This window comes from Leishmania martiniquensis, chromosome 24 (genome assembly GCF_017916325.1).
Source record: "Leishmania martiniquensis isolate LSCM1 chromosome 24, whole genome shotgun sequence".
NCBI lineage: Eukaryota > Euglenozoa > Kinetoplastea > Trypanosomatida > Trypanosomatidae > Leishmania > Leishmania martiniquensis.
The window spans coordinates 190,916-209,699 of NC_090159.1; the positions used below are offsets into that span (position 1 = coordinate 190,916).

The window sequence follows — 18,784 nt, forward strand, 5'->3', positions numbered from 1 at the left end:
TCCGCCTGCGTGTTCGGCGCGCCTCACCTTTCACCCGCTCCGCGATAGTGTGTCCCTTTCACCCGCCCCTCTCCCTCTTCCTCTTAGCAACAAGAACACCAAGCCAGCCGCGCTTTGCACTCCCGCACCGATCGGCTACCCAGAGGACGGCTGACCTGCGTGGTGAGGAGTACAGCGCGCGCGTGCATCTGAAGGAATCGCCTGCAATCGCCGCAGAAGTGGCTCCTGTCAACGCATACTTTGGCACAGGCACACAAGGACCCAACGTACACGTTTGCCTACGCTGCCGCCAGCGCGACGTGCACGCACACACGTTAACACACAGCTCCGCAGCGCCTCACGAGCGCCCCGTTTTGAAAGCGATTCCCCCTTGCCGCCAGAAGGATGGACAAAGCCAAGACACTGGAGGTGCTGCGAGGCATGAAGTTCATGCAGCGCAAGGAGGAGGCAAAGCGGCGCGCCGCCTTTGAGGTAGCCCAAAGAGAAGAGATCGAGCGGCAGCTGCTGCACCCCAGTGCTGGCAACAGCGGCGCCAGCGGCGGCGGGTCCTCCGCAGTTGGGCAAGATCGCGGTGGAGGGAAGTCGAGGGTGACCGTCTTGTACGACGACGCCTTTCCGGCACGTGCGTATGGAATGTCGCGGCGCCGCTTCACGGAGACGGTGAGTGATGGTGGGACGAGCTCGATCGCTGCGGAACTTGGCAATGCGGACGTCAGTCTGCGTGATGGCGCCGTAGAGCCGAAGGCTTTTCAGAAGGATGCTGGTCTCTCGCCGACATCAGCGTACGCCGCGCCAGAGGACAGTGACGTCACCAGTGGGGACGAAGTGGAAGACCTGTGGGGTAGTGTGGACGAGGAAGCTGATGCCAATGATCCGACGGCGGCTCCTCGCACACGGCGACAGGGTGGCGAAAAAGGCCGCGCGTGCCGAGAAGACCACGACCAGCACGTGCGCGGTGATGGCAGGTTCACTGTCAAGTCGTCGCTGCGCGCCCCGAAGGTACCGCGGCGCCTGCAGGAGAACGTGGAGGAGCAGGAGCGGCAGCGGAAGCGGAGGCGCGCGGAGGGGACAGAGTATGCAGACGTGTGAATGCGCACTTCGCAGCACTTGGGCAGGTTTCACCGCCGCCCCCTGTGACCGCACACACACACACACACACGCACAGCCGCGGCCTAAAATCCCTCTTAAGCCTGATGGGTGCATGTCCGCACGTTTGCTCGTGTGCGCACCGGTAAGGTATGTGTTGCTTCCCTTTCAAATACGAGTAAGAAGTGGGGAGGGGGTGTGATGCCTACGGCCATATATATATATGTGTGTGTGTGTTTGTGTGCAGATGCCGTACGCCGCACGCGACTACCTACGCACACTCGTGCGCATAAGCCCCCTTCTCTGTAGCCGCCAAGCCACCGCCCTCAAGCGACGACGGGCGTAGCCGTATTCGAACTAAAAGAGGGAACCCGCATGTAGGCTTCGCGGCGGAAACTTTAGTGGGCACGCGCACTAGTCGCATGCGACGCCCTCAGTCTCTCCGCCCTTCTCATCGTATGTGGTGTACGCACACACGCACGTGCACACCGAATCTCCCTTACCCCGCTCTACGTCGCCTATTTTTTTTTCGTCACTAATTTACTTCCTCTTGCACACCTTCTTCGATCTCCTGACAGATGTTCGACTGCCGGTATTTTTTTTGGGTGGGGCGTGCACGCGGAATTGATCAGCGGTGTGTTCTCTTTGCCGTCTGCGCTCCCGCCGCTGTAGGTGGTGTGGCAAGCGATCTGCGAAGAAGACGGACGCGTACCGGCAGCACCCTCACCAGCGCCGCACCGTACCTCTGAGCCCGCCTTCTTGCTTCTCTTCGCACCAGCGGCATTTCAGAGCAAGAGCAACATGGAGCAGCAAGCGCAACTCACGGCTGGCGAGCAGCAGCAAGAGCAAAGCGCGGCAGACATGGCGACGCGTTCACGCAGCGCGAATGAGGATACCTTCGACTCGGTGCGCCAGGCAGCAGTGGTGATGTTCAAGCAGCGAACCAAGGACCTCACTCGGCTCGTGCAGGTGGAAACGCAGTGTCGAACCATCGAGGCGGAGCTGAGCCAAGCTCAAGCCTGTGTGACGCGACTCGTTGCCCAGCAGGCGTCACTCGAAGCCCTTCTCGAGGAGGAGCAGCAGCGCAGTCGTCAGCGGGAAAGCCGGCTGCAGGAGCTGCACAGCGCACTGCTGCAGCTGGACGAAGAGCAGCAGAGAAGTAGTCAGCTGCAGCACTCGGCAGAGGTCGCCATCGGTGCGGCGACCGCGTTCATTCAGAACTTTACGAACGCCGACGGGCGCCTCTTTCAGCTTCTCACAATGGCCAGTGCGCGGACGTCTGGCCGCAGCGCGGTGGAGCTGCAGCGACGCCTTATGGACGTTCAGCAGGTGCTCTCGGCTGCAGAGACGTATCGTCAAGACCTTGTATGCTTGCCATCCTTTGCACGGGCTGCAGAAGTCTCAACGAGCGAAGATACACATAACTCCGCGCCACCCCCCTTCGCCGCTGCGGTGGCGGCCGATGCCTGCGCCACCCGCGTGTCGCACGCGCTGCAGGAGTGGGTAGTAAAGATGGACTGGGCCCAGCACCGCGAGCTGGCGGACGCTGTGCAGATTATGCAGCAGCTCGCTGCTTGGCTGTCCACGGAAGGCAGCACTCAAGAGGAAGCACATGAGGCAGCTGCTGTAAGGGACGCGTCGTTTGGATCAGAGTTGCGATGGCTGGCGCTTCTGTCAGGTGCAGAGGACGCCGTGACGGAGGAGCACTGGTTCGGGTCGCCGTCGCTGCGCTTCGAAACGCTCGAAGCCGGCTCGCAAAGCTGCGGCGTTGCGGAGGTGGGGGCTCAAGACGACAGACTGCGTGGAGCGCTTCAAAGTGATGAGTTTCATATGGAGGTCGCCGGCAGCGCGGTCCCGAGCAGCGAAGCTGTGCACCGTGTGCTGCAACACGACCTCCTTGCACCACTGCAGGCGATATTGACGTACAACGCGCAGCTCGTAGCTGTGTGTGCACAGCACCACCTGCAGCTCCCCGAAGATGCACCATCGCACGCCGCCTCCGTCGCTGCTACCCAGCAGCGATGGGTGTGCTTCCACGCGGCGTGGCAGCAATGGCGGGAGGACGTGTTGAAAGCGCAGGCGGCCGCTGATGCTGCCACAGACGCAGAGGCGGAGCTCGGTGCGGCGCGAGCGGCGCTCCTCGCGTTGCGTGAAAACTGTGAAGAGCAGTCTCGCCACTACGCCTCTCGCACGGAAGAAGTGGCACGCCTCAAAGAAACGGAGCTCAGTGACTATGCTGCGGCTTGGTCTAGGGGTGTGCGCACATTGCAAGCGCAGCGCAACTCGTTCTGTGCGATATTCAACACTATCGCGTCACTGAAAGAGGAGGCATCGGCGCTAGCTACCACCTTGAACGACGGCTCCCAGCGCCACGCTCAGGAGACCCACGCACGCGATGTCGCCCTGGCCGAACGGCAAGAGCAACTCGCCGCAACGCGACAGCGCGTGGGAGTCGCCAAGGCGAGGGCCGCCGAGCTGGAAGCGGAATGCGCGGAGGCGCAGCGTGTGCAACAGCTAGTGCGAGGTCAGCATGCGGCGCTGCTGTCTTGTGCCTCGGCGCGTACGCCTCCTCTCTCCAGCGCTGCCGGAAACGATGGCGTCGCCCTCGAAAGTCAGACCGTCTCTATGGCATCTGGTGAAAGGTCGGTGATCAAGTGTGCGACAAGTGTGGCACTGGTACTCCTGCAGTCAACCACGGCATGGTACCCAGCGCACACGGCATGGACGGAGCGGCTTGTGGAGCTGTCATCGGAGGTCGACGGCGTTGCAGCGGCGGGCGACAGCGGCGGTCTTCTCACCGCGTCCGTGTCGCAGTTCTTCGACAGCCTGATGAACGGTTGCCGTGATGGTGAAGTAGCCGACAGCGAAGGAGGCAGAGAACTCGCCCTCGATGCGGCGGCCGTGCGCTTGGCTATACAGGACACGTCCGCAGGTTTGCGCCTCCCCAGCGATCTCTTCGTTGGCGACGTCATTGATGCGGAGTTTGCAGCTCAGATGCCGTTCCTTCAGACTTTGTGCGAAGCAGAAGAGACCGTCCGCGTGAGTGTCGAGGAGCACCGCGCGTTCATGCGCGAGGCGGCCGCAGAAATGTCTCTCCTCCGTCGCGAAGCGGCCACCGTGGAGGGGTGATGGGGGCCGAGAGGCCGAGACGACAGGGTGCGTCGCAGCACAGGCACCGTAGTCGTGAAGGCGGCGGGTGCCCTCACAACGACATGCATGTCCGACCCCCTTCACCTGCCCCTCTTTGCCCTGTGCCTGTCTCGCCCTTCCCGCTGAGCGCTCTCCCTCGGTCGCGACCTCACCTTTTCGTGACAGAGGGGGGAGGGAGGCCGGCCATATCTCCCGCATGGACTTGTCTAAGTATATATATATATACGTGTGTCTGCATCTGTGCGCCATTTTTTCACTGCTACGTATCTGCTGGCCTCCACCCATACACATAGACGCACACACGCGCATTCTTCTTTTCCCCTGCGTTGCACATGCAGGCTTGCATACATGGATGGTGTTGAAAGCGGCGCGCGGCAACGCCGTCTACTCGTTCCTGTCGTCGTTGATACGACTGATGTGGCCGCCAAGTCATGTCTCGCGCATCCCTCCATCCCGTGTCATCCTCCGTTGCTCTAACTCAAAGGGGAAACAAAAGGTCTTGACGGATCATATCACCTGAGGTGTGCGAGGAGCGTGACAGCCTCCCCTCCACACACTCCGCCTCTCTCTCTCTGCTCTCCTGTCACCCCAACCCTCAACTCTTGCGCTGTATTACACCTTCGGCGCATACACGCAAACACATGTGGGCGTGGGCTCTCTTCTCGGTGCCTGCCTCCGCAGAGGTGGCGGGGACGAATCGATTGATCGAGAGGGAGCGCCGTTCTCAGCCGAGCAGCGTGAGCGGAGTGGTACGGGCGGAAAGCCCCACGTTTGAGGCATCTCGGAGGCGGAGAAGCCGTTTGCCCAGACGGCTCCCCCTCTCTTCCCTTTTTTTAGTGTGTGTGGGGGGAGGGATAAGGGGTGCTCGTCATTCCTCGCATCTTCACCCTTACCTTTGCTCCGCTTACACGCCTACGCATACCCGTGCACGCGCACACGCACCATTGAGTGCAGTGAGAAGTGCACCTCTTTCGTGTGTGGAGCACATCTTCGTTCTCTTCTGCTGTGGCCGCCCCCTATTCTTCTCCGTCTCCTTGGTGACCATCTCCTCGGTGCTCTCGCTGCCTCAGCCGGCAAGTTCGTCGTCACACCGCATCATTCCTGCGGCTTCTCAGAAGCATTTGTTTTCGTGTGATCGGCAGCATTGCATCTCTCTCACGTCTGCGAGCGTGTCTGCCGATCGCTCGCCACAGAGCGGCCCTCTCTCTCTCTCACCCCGCGCTCTTATCAGCCGTCTCTGCGACTGTGTCCGCGTTTCATCACGCGCATCGCCTCTATCCTCTGCACCCGTCGTTTGTACGCCTACTCGGCGCTGCAGCAGCCGTAGTCGTGTGCGACACGCCATTCGCTTCTTCTCAGAGGGTGCCAGTTAGTTTCTCTCTACCGCGTGTATCTGTGTGTCAGTTTTCTGGCGTGCTTATACTTAATATATATATATATTTATTTATTTACAGGTAAGGCGGAGACGAGTGACGAGGGAACTACACACACCTCGCCCCCTTCGAACTGGCAACTGTAGCTCGGCGCCCTCCCCTTTCGCCTTGTCTCCCTCACATATCTGACCGCGCAAGTCAATGTGCTCCCCCACCACACGGAGGCGCGTGGCAGTGGGCCTGCTTGGCCTCCTCCTCATCTGCCTGGCGCATGATCAGGCATGTGTGACGGCACTGATCTCAACCAGCGCCCGTCACACCGCTTTGTACAAGGACCTCGACGTCGCCGCGGGGGCCAGCGCGGAGGACATCAAGAAGGCCTTCCGGGCCCTTACCCGCCAGCACCACCCCGACCTCAAGGAGACCTTCGAGGAGAAGGAGGCTGCCAAGGTCGCTATGGCGAAGGTGCTACGTGCCTACGAGGTGCTCTCCGATGAAAAGAAGAGGGCCGCGTATGACGAGTCCGGCATCATTCCTGGCGAGGCCCCTAATGTGGAGGAGATGACAGCCGATGAGCTCTTCCAGTACTACCACCAGTCGTCTCCCATCCTCTCCAAGTCGCCGACGCTGACGAGCGTGACGCAGTTGCGCCGCCTACGCGAATTCCGGGGTGGTCGCGTATTTTTGATTCAGGTGTACGACGACACGCAGTGCAAGAACTGCCGGCACTACAGCGCCGCATGGGAGACGATGTACCAGTCCAGCCTGGTGGAGGCAGGCGTGCTAGAGATGTATCGCATCGATGCTCTCAGTGAAAATGGCAAGCCGCTGCTTGCCCATCTCGGCATCCGATACCGCAAGGAGCCATACGTGATCGCCATTGTGGACGGCGAGACGTGGACGTTGTACAGCATTGCGGAGACCATGAAGCAGCGCAGCCACAACCGTATCTTCCAGAACCTGCTTGAGTTTGTGATGGGCTTCTTCTACGACGTCTTTCAGCAGACGAGCTCGCTGGAGGTGACGCAGGTCGAGGACATACTCCGGTTCCTGCGTGCCCCGCGATCCGCCAAGCAGCCGCTGCGGGTGCTGCTGCCCACAATCAACGCCGAGTCGATACCGATAGCCCTGCAGATGCGCTACGATCAAATCTCCGTTCGCAGGGTGCCGCGCAACTTTCTCCTCAAGTTTGTCGAGGAATACTGCGAAATGGAATTGGATGTGAAAGATCGCTTCGGCGAGAACGTTCCAATGGCGGAGTTCATCGTCGTGTCGACGGAGGCGCTGCCGACTCCGCCTGAGGACGTGGCCGACACGGTGGCGGTAGAGGCGGCTGCCATTGCTTCGACGTCGCAGAAGAGCTGCCGCCTGGTATACATCGGAGCTGCGGTGACCCTTACCTACAGCAAGGCCTCCAAGTTCATTGAGAGTCATCTACCGGAGCGGCACGTGGGCATGCCGGCTCTGCGCTACGCCGGCGCCACGGACTTCCTGCAGGTGTGTCGCGACAACTGCATTGTGTGGATGCGCGAGAACTGCGCAGAGGCGCCGGACGCGCACGTGGCAGCCCTGATGGCAAACGACTTCCTCTCCTTCAAGACCGGCTACTGGTGCATGAATGAGGAGAGCAGCCTAGCTAAGGTGCTAAGTAGGGCGGGTGTGTGGACGCCGACGTCCAAGACTCTGGAGGCCTCTCCGTCGGCCGTCGTCGCCTTTGTTGGTGGCAACGACAGTATTACGTACCAGCTCGTCTCCCTCCAGGCAAAGGCGCCAGAGGCGCTCACAGCCCAGGACATCTACGCCGCCCTGTCGAGGCTGGTAGGCAACACCGAAGAGGCCGAGGACGGAGACGAGGCCCCCAAGGCTGCGGCACCAATCCAAACATACCTCTCTCAGCCCGTCGCCAGCCTCCTCGCCACGGATGGCTTCCCGATGTCCCGCCGACAGCGCCTCTACGTGCAGGCCATGAGCATCTACACCTTTGTGGCCCCACTAGTGTCCAGCGCATGGCCTTTCCTTATGATGTACCTCGTCCATCGGTTCATCCTGAACCGCAACAAGCCGGAGGGCAATGAGGAGGTAAAGAGGAAGCGCGAGGATCCCTCCGCCGCCACCGGTGCGACGAGTGGAAACGGGGCGTCCGCCGCACCGGTGCGTCGTCGCATTCGCAAACCGCAGCCCCGCGTCGGCCCGTACGACCCGCGCGACATGAAGTGGGCCAAGGAGGAGAAAGGTTTCCTGCTGCTCCTCGTGGAGGACGGCTCAGCCGCCGGGTCGCTGCAGCTCCCCCGCCTCGCCTTGGAAGATCCCTTTTTCGTGCGCGTCCTTGGCACCGGGCAGAGCAAGTGGCGGGAGTGGATCCTCGAGCACAAGCCAGCCGCTCCTGATGGGGCGGCGATGCAGCTGCCGGAGGCAGAGCGCCACATCTCTCTAATGGCCATCCGCAAGACTCGCATGAAGGCTATTGTGAAGTCAGACGCGCAGACTATCGACGCCTTCCTGCGTGACCTCCTCGACGGCACAAAGAACCCGAGCGACGAGCTGCCGTCGTGGGCGTACAGCGAGTAGCTATGTGCGATAGTGCTGCCCTCTTGTGTGGTCGAGGTCGACCTGAGAGGGGGGCAGCGGGGTGGGGGGGATGGGTGCCCATGTGGGCAATGGGTGGCCTTCACCTTTACGCGGACGTTGGTGAGAGCGTAACTTGCACCCCCCCGTCCCGCTGGCCCACTCGCTCTTCTCTTTGCCCCTCCCCCATTCTGGTCCTGCGGTGCATCTGTGCGTGTATTTGTCTGGGTACAGACGAGTTGATGGGGTCCTCTGGTCCCCTCCCCCGGGGGGAGCCGATGCGGCCTGCCTGTCGTCCTGCATCCTTTCACTCGAGTGCTCATCTCGTGTGTGATTTCTCTGTCTTTTTTTCTTCGTTAGCACTCTGCGATGTGTCGTTCACGATGTGCTCTTCTCCTGTCTCGCCCGCTCTCCTTCGTCGGCCGTGTGGTGCACTCCTCCGCTCCTCTCCCCTTTTCTACAAGCCTCTCACATCCCTTTCGTAAAGCCTTTGCTGATACACACACACATATATATATAGTCTTGTTGGCCCTCGATGCTGTTGTGATGTGCTCATCGGTGTTTACGTTTGAGCCGGTGCGCTCTCTCTCTCTTAAATGCACATGCACACGCACGCACTCCTGCGCTGTGTCATCCGATCGGTTGCGCGTTCGCTTTTCTGAGTGGTATGAGTGACCGCGCTCATTACCCTTTTCATTCGTCGTGTGTGTGTGTGGTGTGAAGGGGAGGGGAACCGTCGGTGGGTCCCCCTTCCTGTTTTGCCTAGTAGCAGCTGGGGGTGAAGAGAGAGGAGAAAAGGGCCTCACCTGCTGCGTGTCCCTCCGTCTCGGCGTGTGCTCCGTCCTCCCGCCTCCCGATGCGTGCATAGGTGTAGTGGAAAAGGAGAGATAGAGCAAGAGAAGTGCTGTCACACCGAAGGAGCGTGACTCCGGTAAGCCGAAAGAAACCTATACATATATATATATAAGCAGAGCAGGCCACTAACACACAAGCGGGCCAATGCACTACGTCTGCGTGCGCGTGGGAGGAAGGGGTGGGTGGGCACCGTTTCAGAGAGACGAGAGGGGATGGTGCTCCCTCGTAGAGTAACTGCCTTTGAGCCGACACCTTCATAGCAGTGGGCGACTTCTCCCCAGCGCTGCACCCTTAGCGGCCCTTTTTAGGGATGAAGCGTGAGCACACACACACACACACGTTTGCCTTTGGGAAGGTGGCCGGATAAGCGGCATCCGTGTGGGCCTGGGCCTTCGATATGGTCGTTTTCGTTTTACTGGCGCCCTACCCCCTCCACGGGTACGTTGGTCAGACCATGCACATGCACGCGCGCACGCACGCGGATCTGGAGCACACCCTCAAGCCCTACTGCCGACTTGATTACCTCGTCGCCTTCACCGACAGCGTCCCGTGCGGCCTCCTCATTATTTACTCATACACGCGCATATACGCACGCACACACATAACAGGGTCACAGACCTATTTTGGTCATGGAGTCCCAGGCAGCACCAGCGGGACCGCAGCCGCCTCATGTCGTGTATGATACACTGAGCAAGGCGCAGAAGGCGGCGCCGCAGCTGAAACCCATCCCCGCCTTTGAAGTGTATAAAGTAGCGCGGGAAGAGGAGTTGGCTGCCTATCGCATGCTGTGTCGTGTACTTGTCATGCATCATGGCAACTCACTACCCAAGGCGCAGCAGCGCATCCTCGACGACATGGGCGAAGAGCTGTGTATTGGGCAAGAACGACAGGCGCTAGAGAGGGAGATGGCAGAGCACGATAAAGTGCTGCAGGGTATTCGTCAATGCGGTGTGCTGCGGCGCCGCGGCGACTTCACCGACGGCGTAGAAGAGATGACTGTGGAAGACTACCTCGCCGAGGCCCCAAAAGACGACGGCAACGGACTTTACGTGCCCGCCTCCAAGGTACCTCGCGCTGACATGGCAGACGCCGGTGCTGCACGAGCGTCAGCCGCGGCTGCCGCGGCCGCTGTGGGGGCCAAGCGCAAGGGTCACGTTCATGCCACCGTGTCAAAGCTGGCGAAGGAAATCGAGTCTGCTGGCAAGAGCCTGCTGTTTGTGAGCAGCGCCCAGGAAGAGCAGCACCTTATCCAAGTCCTTCAGCAGAAGCGCGAGGCATTGATGGCACTGAGAGTGGAGCTGACAGAGGCTTAGAAGGACAGAGGGGGGAACGGCGAAAGAAGACGCGGTCGGCACGCACAGGTACCCCCACACATGTGCGCGCCATGGAGACGGCTGAACTCATGCGGAAGTTATGATGAGGGTGATGACTGTGTGTGCGCGTGCATGTGTCTGCGTGCCGCTCAATGGCGGCTTGCTCGCCGTCTTGACAGCTCTGTACTGTTGACACGGCGGCCGCCTCCACCCCACCCTCCCTTCTTTTCACTTATTCCCTCGCAGGCCTCCATGGAGAGGGAGGGGGTCCGCTTCCTGCTGGCCCACGCACACAGAAAATGGCGTGAGGGGAAGCGGTGCAGATGAGGGGATTCCTGCGAGAAGAGTGATTGGCAGAAGCTCCGTTTAGGATAGCACGGTACAACGGCCTCACGCTGAGATGCCGGCATAGTGTGGAGCCCCGTAAGCCGGTGTGAAGAAAAAACAAAGGGAAAGGGGCGCGTGTGAATTTCGCGCCAAAGAAAGCAAAGAGGGAGGAGGTTTGATGCACGCGACAAGGCCAGCGTGGCGCCGCCCCCCCAACTGCGCATCATCTCTTGCCAGCTTTACTGCTGCGCACTCGAGACATGCCTACATATGCTCAGCAAACGTGACCGAGAGAGAAGGAGGGGGGGGGCACAGCATCACCTGTGACGAGGCTCTGTGTGTGTGTGTGTGTGTGGTTGCCTGCGCTCCTGTGTAAGTTTCCACAAACATGCGGGCTGCGTGCCGCATGCATCACGCCCCCTCCCCGCCACCGCGCAGGTTTGCTCTCCTCCGCCATGGCTCCCCATCCCCTTCTCCCTTTTTCGTCTCTGAGGCATTCAGCCCGCCTTTTCGGTTGCTCTCGCCTCGGTGCGTCGTCGCCAGGAGTCAATGCACATCACCTTTCAAACACACACAATAGCGCACTCACAAAAACGGCCTCTCCCCGACCCTGCTCCCTCAGTGCAAGCATGAATGTGGCGCACGTGTAGATGGATGCAGTGCTGCAGCACGCACGTCGTCAGGCCAACGACGGCTGCCGAGGCAGCCCTCAGAGCGCCTCCACGGAACTGCGTGGAATCGACGGGCATAGCCCAGCGAACATCTGGCGCGGGCTGTCACGAACCAGCGACTTTGCTCGCGACCACAGTTCCGCGCCGTCGAAAGCTACGGTGCCTACGCGGTGCCTACCATGCAACTCGTACCGTGGCTCAGCTGTTGCTTCCTCTTCTTCAGCCAAGGCGAATGTGCCTAGGCTACAGGGGCATGACAGACGCGATGGAGGTCCTTGCCACCGCTCTGGAGGGTAGCCCGGTCTCGCCACAGCACGAGGGACCTCTACAGGATGCGCAGCTGCAGGCGATACGCAGCTTCGCCACCGACGCGGCCCTCACAGACCTTCACCACCAATTATTCAACGGCTCTTTATGTCCTCGAGAGGCCTACTCTCTCAAGGCGACGCTGTGGAACGAAGAGAGCGTGCACAGCTACCAAAGGGCTCTCTTGGCCGCACGCAAGGCTCGTCTCGACGCCGGGAAATCATTCAGCTGCTACGAGCACCTTGCAGAGGCCGGGGCTGTCACGCGGAGAATCATGTGCTGGGATGCGACCAATCCACAACGTTGCGCCGCATGGGCCCGCCTTATCGACCTCTACACCACCTTCCTCCCCGATCGATCGCACATCCATGAGCTGGAGAATCTGCCGCAGGAGATCGCCATTGGTGAGCTGCTTCGAGAGACGGTCGAGCGCGTGCGCAGTGAGGATCAGCCCAGCGGCCACGGCTTCGCGCTGGACTGCGTCGTCGACGTCGGTGGCGGCAACGGCTTCCTTGCGGCGCAGGCGGCGGAGCGGCTGCAGTGTGACAGCGTCGTCATCGACCCCTTCTTTCCGGCGCACTCCATCGACTGCTGCCCGCGCTTGTGGCCCGACACGGCGCACCGTACGCGGCCCGCCACGCGCCGCCAGCGCACCCTGCACCGCACCATGGCGCTGTTCCGTGACGTCCGCTGGTCGGACGCTGTGCCCGCGGCGCCAGCGCGCACGGCCCTCATCGCGAAGCATCTGTGCGGCAGCGGCGTGGACGAGGTGCTGCGACATCTGGAGGCGCAGGACTGCCTGCCGCGCATTCTCGTGCTGGCGCCGTGCTGCTTCCAGAAAATCTCCTTTGATCGATACTGCGACGCTGCGTACCTCAAGCAGGTCATGGGGATCGAGTCCGAAGAGGCCCTGGCACGTGTTAGCCGGCTAACAGACTGGAACATGTCCTGCTATCAGAGCCACCACGAGCGCATGTTGGAGCAGACCGAGGCGGCGCGGCGAGGCTTGAGGACGAGTGGCAGGGAACTCATCTGCGAGGCGCAGCGAATTTCGGAAGCAGCGCCACCGGCCGCACGCCATGCAGTCGACGGCAGATCCACCACCAGCGGTGCTGCGTCGTTTTGCCGCCAGCGCCGAAGCAGTCCCCGATCTATAGTAAGCAGTATCGCGTGTACCCATGCCTTTGCGCGGCTGGTCGAGGGCCTTCTGAACTACGGGCGGGTGCAGTGGCTGCGACGGCGCCATTACCATGTGCAGCTCGTGCAGTACGTACCCGACGTGGTGACGCCTAAAAACGTATGCTGTCTCGCCATTCGACAAGCGCACACGCGTTAAGCGTTGTTATCAATCACCTATGACTCTCTGCCTTGAGGCGGGAGCGCGCCTCGTGTCTCGCGTCGCTTGGGAAGTCGCCAGTGTGATCAAGTTCTTCTCGCGTATCCTGTACCCTTCTCGCTCGCTCGCTCTCTCTCTCTCAGCCTCTGACGAAGCAGTGGCAATGATTCTCCTGCTATCACGGCATCGTAGAGTGCAACGCTCTCTGCGGTGCGAATGACGCTGTTTAGTGTGCAGCCCATCATGTTCGCACTTCTTCCCTCCCTCCTGACAAAAACTGCGCACGCAGTGCTACCTGTGCCGCGCTGTATTTTTTTCTTTCGCTCTGCTTCATCTGAGGTCCGCGTGTGTGCGCGCATGGCCCCTCTTGGTTCGCAGCTGCACGTAGGCGCATTCGTTGCCTTCTGAGGGGGGCAATCGTTGTGAGTCTTTTTTTTGCTCGCTGCCAAGAGCATCGGCGGCGTTCATCCATACAGATACGTGCAAGCGTGCAAGGGCCGCAGCAACTGCCGTGATACACGCGGAAACCTGCTGCAGAAGCGGGCTAGGGGAGGTAGAGGCAGGGCTATGATGGAGCACGTCGTTTCCTCCTCTCCTCCTTCGCTTGCAGCCGCGCCATCCGCCGCGGCTGCAGCGGTGATGGCGCTGAACTACCGCTGCAAGCAGAGGCAGTACCACAGCGTTTTGTGGTCACTGCAATTTGTGCTAGCTCTCCTACGTCACGCACCGGAAGGCGCTGTACGTGCGCGCGAGCAGCAGCTCGACCACGACAACGCTGGGGTGGACGGCAGCAGGAGGCTCTGCTCCACGGACGCTGGTGCTGCCGACCTGTTCTCAGAGAGAGTGATCGCGTTTCAAGCGGCTGCGTATGGCGCCTTCACCTCCTTCGACGCGCAGGGGCCTCTCTCTGCCTCGCAGCTGCTATCGCTCCAGAACCGCTTCACCGACGCTGACATCCGTGAAATCTGCGTGCAATGCATGCGCTGCTTCGCTACCCGGCAGCAGCAGCAGCAGCAGTCAGCGCCAGCGCTCAGTCCCACACAGCGGTCTCTTTTCAGCGAGGAAACCATATTTGCTGCCCCCACTGCTCTTCTTCTCCGGCTTTGGCCAACGGAGGGCACGCGCCAACACTACGCACGTGCTTTGGCAGCTGCACACCACGACCGCATCACTCACAGCGACCTCCTTGCCAAGCCCGGCTACCTTCAGGAGGCTGGGCTGCACGCCCGGAGTGTATTCTCGGGGAACGCTGGCGCTGCAGTCGGCGAAGAACCCGTCACGACACAGGGCTCGGAGCAGCGAGCAGCAGAAGAGTGGGCCCGCCTTATCGACCTCTACACCACCTTCCTCCCCGATCGATCGCACATCCATGAGCTGGAGAATCTGCCGCAGGAGATCGCCATTGGTGAGCTGCTTCGAGAGACGGTCGAGCGCGTGCGCAGTGAGGATCAGCCCAGCGGCCACGGCTTCGCGCTGGACTGCGTCGTCGACGTCGGTGGCGGCAACGGCTTCCTTGCGGCGCAGGCGGCGGAGCGGCTGCAGTGTGACAGCGTCGTCATCGACCCCTTCTTTCCGGCGCACTCCATCGACTGCTGCCCGCGCTTGTGGCCCGACACGGCGCACCGTACGCGGCCCGCCACGCGCCGCCAGCGCACCCTGCACCGCACCATGGCGCTGTTCCGTGACGTCCGCTGGTCGGACGCTGTGCCCGCGGCGCCAGCGCGCACGGCCCTCATCGCGAAGCATCTGTGCGGCAGCGGCGTGGACGAGGTGCTGCGACATCTGGAGGCGCAGGACTGCCTGCCGCGCATTCTCGTGCTGGCGCCGTGCTGCTTCCATAGATGCTCGCTCAGCACGTATATCGACCCTCAATTCGTGTCTGCATTGCTGGGGCTTGGAGATGCGGAGGCGTTCCGCCACCTGGCACGCTTGACAGATTGGAACGCTTCGGTGTATCAGCGACTGCAGAGTGCCGATCCACTCAGAGCGGCTTCCTCCACCTCAGTCTCGAAGAAGTCTGCGCGATTCTTGATCTCCTGTCCAGAAGGTATCGCTGCCTCCGTCGAGGCCGTCGTGAGCCAAGGGCGCGTGCAATGGCTGCAGCGTCACGGCTACGTTGTTCGGCTCTTTGAGTACGTTCCGGACGTGGTAACACCAAAGAACCGCTGCTTGGTAGCATACCGTCCTTAACGTGTGTGCGTGCCCCTTTCTTCGCGTCTCCGCAGGGTGACTTGTGCCATTTCGAGCGCACAAACGCGGCGCGCTACGGCCGTATGAGCACCTGATCTACCGACCGCACGAGAAATATATAATATATATAAAGAAGCGCCCTCCTTCATCTCTGGTGCATGCCGCTGTTGCTCGGTGTCTCCACACGTCTCTGTTGGCATTCGCGTCACTAAGACTTCTATCAGCATAGTTCACGCACGCAATGGTAACATGGGGCCGGCCCGCACCCTCGCTGCCTCTTCGCGTGTGGATCGCTGAGAGGATCTCGCTGCCTTCTCCTTGGCCAGGTCTCCCCGGTGGATCGATGCCGCCATGAAGGCAATCCTGCTGTGTGAGTCTCTGGGGGGGAGCGGGAGGGAAAGCGATGGAGCTCCCTCTGGCTCACACGGATACACGTCCTGCTTATGCAATTCAGTGTCACGCCAGAAGTCGAAGCACGCCGTCGCGTGAGCGCGAGTGGCATCATCATCTCCTCGTCTCTCCCCCCCTGTCATCCTCCTTTCCTCCGAAGCACGCGTACGTGCACTCCTCAATGCTGCCTCGCTTCGGCACGCTCCCCTTCCCCTCCCACTCGTGCATAATCGACGTGCAACTCATGAACGTGGACGTCGCCACCTCCTTCACCTCTGTGTGGATGTGTGTGTGTGCGTGTGTGTGTGCGTGTGTGTGTGTGTGTCATTACGACAATGCACTCGGCCGCTCACTCGATCCCGTCGTTCATGCATACAGACCGTCTCTCTTGTCTTGGACGCGGACATCCTCTTCTCCCCCGCCCCCACCCCCCTCCCTATTCAACGCACCGTTGATCCATAAAGACCTCTTCGCCCTCTCGCCCCTCTTTCTCGTGTCTGCCGTGTCGCTCGGCACCCACCGCCACCATAGCTTTTCGTGCCCTCGTGCCCTCTTCGCCATGTCGGCTGACCTCGAGTGCGGTTCCAAGGCGTTTGGACGATATACGTGCAAGGGCGCTCCACGCCCGAGTGTGTGTTGTGCCAACGGCTGCTGCGCGGCATCGCCTTACGGCGTGCACATGCCGACAGGACTACCGCTGTGGCTGCGCATTTTCGTGGCGGCCTTCGCTGGCTTGGCGATGGGGGCGCTGTTTGCCTTTTGCCTCTATCGCGATCACCGCGCACTGCGCGCCTACACACTCCTGAAGGAAGAGGAGGCGAAGGAGCGGCGGCAGCGGCGGGACGAGGAGCTTCATCGGCTACACCCCACCGGGCCTCAGAATGTCGAGGATGAAGCCTCGCACATGCCAGACGCACAGAGCCACCCATCGCTCCGCCGTGCGGCATGAGCACCAGCGCCCACAATGGCCACGGCGCACTTATACATCTTGAATGACGCGCGCACGCGCTCCTGTGAGTATCTCCATCCCTCCCTCCCTCCCTCTGATACTTTTTCTTTGCTCTTTAGCTGCTCATCTCCGCTCTGACCCTCCTCTCCCCCTCTGCTAATCGCCTAGAATCGCTCCTTTACGTACCTGTGTCGACTCACCTGCTCCCGCTCTCCCCTTCAGCGCTCACGCATCTGCGTGTCTTCGGTTGCGTCCGTGCTGTCTTCACTGGGGCCCGAAACCACTTCTTTGGGCGGCCCCGATGCATGCAGATGTGTGCAGATATGTGGACATGAACAGGCGCTCGCTACGTTTCTGCGCGGGACTGTGTGCGGGCTTGGTGTGTTCATTGCCTCTTCCACCCTCGTTTCTCCTTTCACTAGGAGGAGAGCCTGCGGCCGCCTTCGCTCACAGTGGTGCCTTGGTGTCTTTCTCATACACGCATCCTTCACTTTATCCTGGTGCCTACCCTTCACCCAGCGCTCTCCCACCACCACTACCTCCTCTGGCGCAAGCGACTGATGCCGTTCTTGTGAACAGTCTCGCTAGTCTAAAGGCCCGCCTGTGGCAGCACATCCACAGAGAACCATTCGCGCACACGCCTGCGTACGGGCCACCCTTCGCCCTTTATTCCACCCCCCCCCTACACACACACACACACGCCACCTATTGGCGCACATACGCAAGTACAGTGTGAGAGAGGCCCGTGGAAAAAGAGAAAGGGGGTCAAGTGGTGTTCGCTTCGTCTCGTCGCATTCGGTTGTTGCTTTCCTGTCTTGCGTGTGCTTTACTTCCTCACCCTCCCCCCACCCACCCAATCGATTCTTCTTTAGATGAACGAGGGAGGTAGGGGTGGCCCGTACGCACCGACACACGCATACAGATTTTGTTGACCCCTTTCGTCAGTCGCGCACCTTCACAGAGAGGGGGAGGAACGGAAAGGTAAGGCATGCGCGCTTGCACATGTACCAGCGCCGAGTTGGCTGCCATCTTTGTTCTCGCTCCCGCACACACAAGCACACCTTTCTCCTCACCCCTCACCTTTCTGACGTATTGAGTTCCGCCCTCGCTCCTCCATGGATAGTGACCTTTTTCTTCTCATTGAGACAGCTACGGCCGGCATCTTCGGCGTCGTCCTCCTCACACTCATCGGGATAGGCATTTTTGCCTGTGTGCAGCGCGCGCGGCGGGTGAAAAAGCGTGAACAAGAGTGTGCGGACTTGTTAGCCATGCTCACAGAGAAGCAGCAGCAGCTCCAGTGGCTCACTGGCATCCGCGACATCACCGACAACTCGGACCTCTTTAATGATCTCGATCTCAGCAGCGCCTGGTCCTCCCGCGGATGACGGCGGTGAGCCCTTCCCCTCTTCCACCACCACCACATACGCCTATATATTCTTTCCTCCTGTGTAGCCCTCTCCCTCTAGCATCCATCGCCTTCGACTTGTTGCTGTAACACACATGCGCCGCTGACCTTATGCGCATGTACGTCCTGCCTCGCGCACTCAATGGCCATGAAGACTTGCGTGGCCAGGTGCGGGCGGGAGAGGGGAGGAAAACGAGCGCACGGGAGCGCACGAAACGGAAAAGGGGAGAAGAGGTAGGGCTCCGCTGCGTGTGATGCTCCTCTGCTCAAGTGCCCTTTCTCCTGGTGTGTGCTTCTCTCTCTTCCTCCTGGCCCCTTCAGCCCACCCCTTCCATTTTTGCAGCCGCGTCGGTGTGTCTGTGGGTGTTGGGAAGGGGAGAGCAGGGGGAAGGGGGGATGAGTGGCGTACCAATCGCCCTGAGCGACATCTGAACGATAAGAGACGAAAGAGGTGGAACCGTCACCCGTGAAATTAGGAATGGAGTGCAGCGTGTGTGCACCTGCTGTTCGGGCAACCGCTCTTCGTGACGCTTGCAGCCTCTCCACTCCTCTCGCTCTGCGCGCGCCTTGCCTCGGACCGCCACCCAAGCACACTCATACGTAACGCTCCGCCCCGGCCGTTTCAGGCATATGTACTCTCCCACTTCGTTGCCAGCTCCAACCTCGGCCCCCCTCCTCCCCCTCTTTTCTCTCTCATTCTCCCTTACTTCATCTTGCTGCGCCGGATCCCGATGATCGAGGGCGTGACGCGCGGGTTATTGGGCGGGCCTTGCCTTCTCGCTTAAAGCGGGTGCGACCCCAACCCCCACCCCCCCGTCCGGTGCAGGCGGAAGCACAGCCTGCGCAGCCACGCACACGCACACACACA

The 18,784-nt window shown here is 60.8% G+C and overlaps 7 protein-coding genes across 7 annotated transcripts; all 7 read left to right on the top strand.

The window, feature by feature from the left end:
• Positions 1-384: 384 nt before the first annotated feature.
• LSCM1_04998 (uncharacterized protein) lies at positions 385-1,089 on the top strand (the record flags this gene model as incomplete). Its single annotated transcript, XM_067322477.1, has 1 exon — positions 385-1,089. One exon carries the CDS (start codon positions 385-387, stop codon positions 1,087-1,089), a length of 705 nt encoding a protein of 234 aa, XP_067178340.1.
• Positions 1,090-1,887: 798 nt separating this feature from the next.
• On the top strand, positions 1,888-4,215 carry LSCM1_04999 (uncharacterized protein; the record flags this gene model as incomplete). The annotated part of the gene is made up of 1 exon (XM_067322478.1): positions 1,888-4,215. The coding sequence occupies one exon, from the start codon at positions 1,888-1,890 to the stop codon at positions 4,213-4,215; it is 2,328 nt and encodes a 775-aa protein (XP_067178341.1).
• A 1,595-nt stretch (positions 4,216-5,810) lies between these two features.
• On the top strand, positions 5,811-8,177 carry LSCM1_05000 (uncharacterized protein; the record flags this gene model as incomplete). Its single annotated transcript, XM_067322479.1, has 1 exon — positions 5,811-8,177. One exon carries the CDS (start codon positions 5,811-5,813, stop codon positions 8,175-8,177), a length of 2,367 nt encoding a protein of 788 aa, XP_067178342.1.
• Positions 8,178-9,658: 1,481 nt separating this feature from the next.
• On the top strand, positions 9,659-10,342 carry LSCM1_05001 (uncharacterized protein; the record flags this gene model as incomplete). The annotated part of the gene is made up of 1 exon (XM_067322480.1): positions 9,659-10,342. One exon carries the CDS (start codon positions 9,659-9,661, stop codon positions 10,340-10,342), a length of 684 nt encoding a protein of 227 aa, XP_067178343.1.
• A 960-nt stretch (positions 10,343-11,302) lies between these two features.
• Positions 11,303-12,982, top strand: LSCM1_05002 (uncharacterized protein; the record flags this gene model as incomplete). The annotated part of the gene is made up of 1 exon (XM_067322481.1): positions 11,303-12,982. The coding sequence occupies one exon, from the start codon at positions 11,303-11,305 to the stop codon at positions 12,980-12,982; it is 1,680 nt and encodes a 559-aa protein (XP_067178344.1).
• A 3,139-nt stretch (positions 12,983-16,121) lies between these two features.
• LSCM1_05003 (uncharacterized protein) lies at positions 16,122-16,511 on the top strand (the record flags this gene model as incomplete). Its single annotated transcript, XM_067322482.1, has 1 exon — positions 16,122-16,511. One exon carries the CDS (start codon positions 16,122-16,124, stop codon positions 16,509-16,511), a length of 390 nt encoding a protein of 129 aa, XP_067178345.1.
• A 1,115-nt stretch (positions 16,512-17,626) lies between these two features.
• On the top strand, positions 17,627-17,896 carry LSCM1_05004 (uncharacterized protein; the record flags this gene model as incomplete). The annotated part of the gene is made up of 1 exon (XM_067322483.1): positions 17,627-17,896. The coding sequence occupies one exon, from the start codon at positions 17,627-17,629 to the stop codon at positions 17,894-17,896; it is 270 nt and encodes an 89-aa protein (XP_067178346.1).
• Between the last annotated feature and the right edge of the window lie 888 nt (positions 17,897-18,784).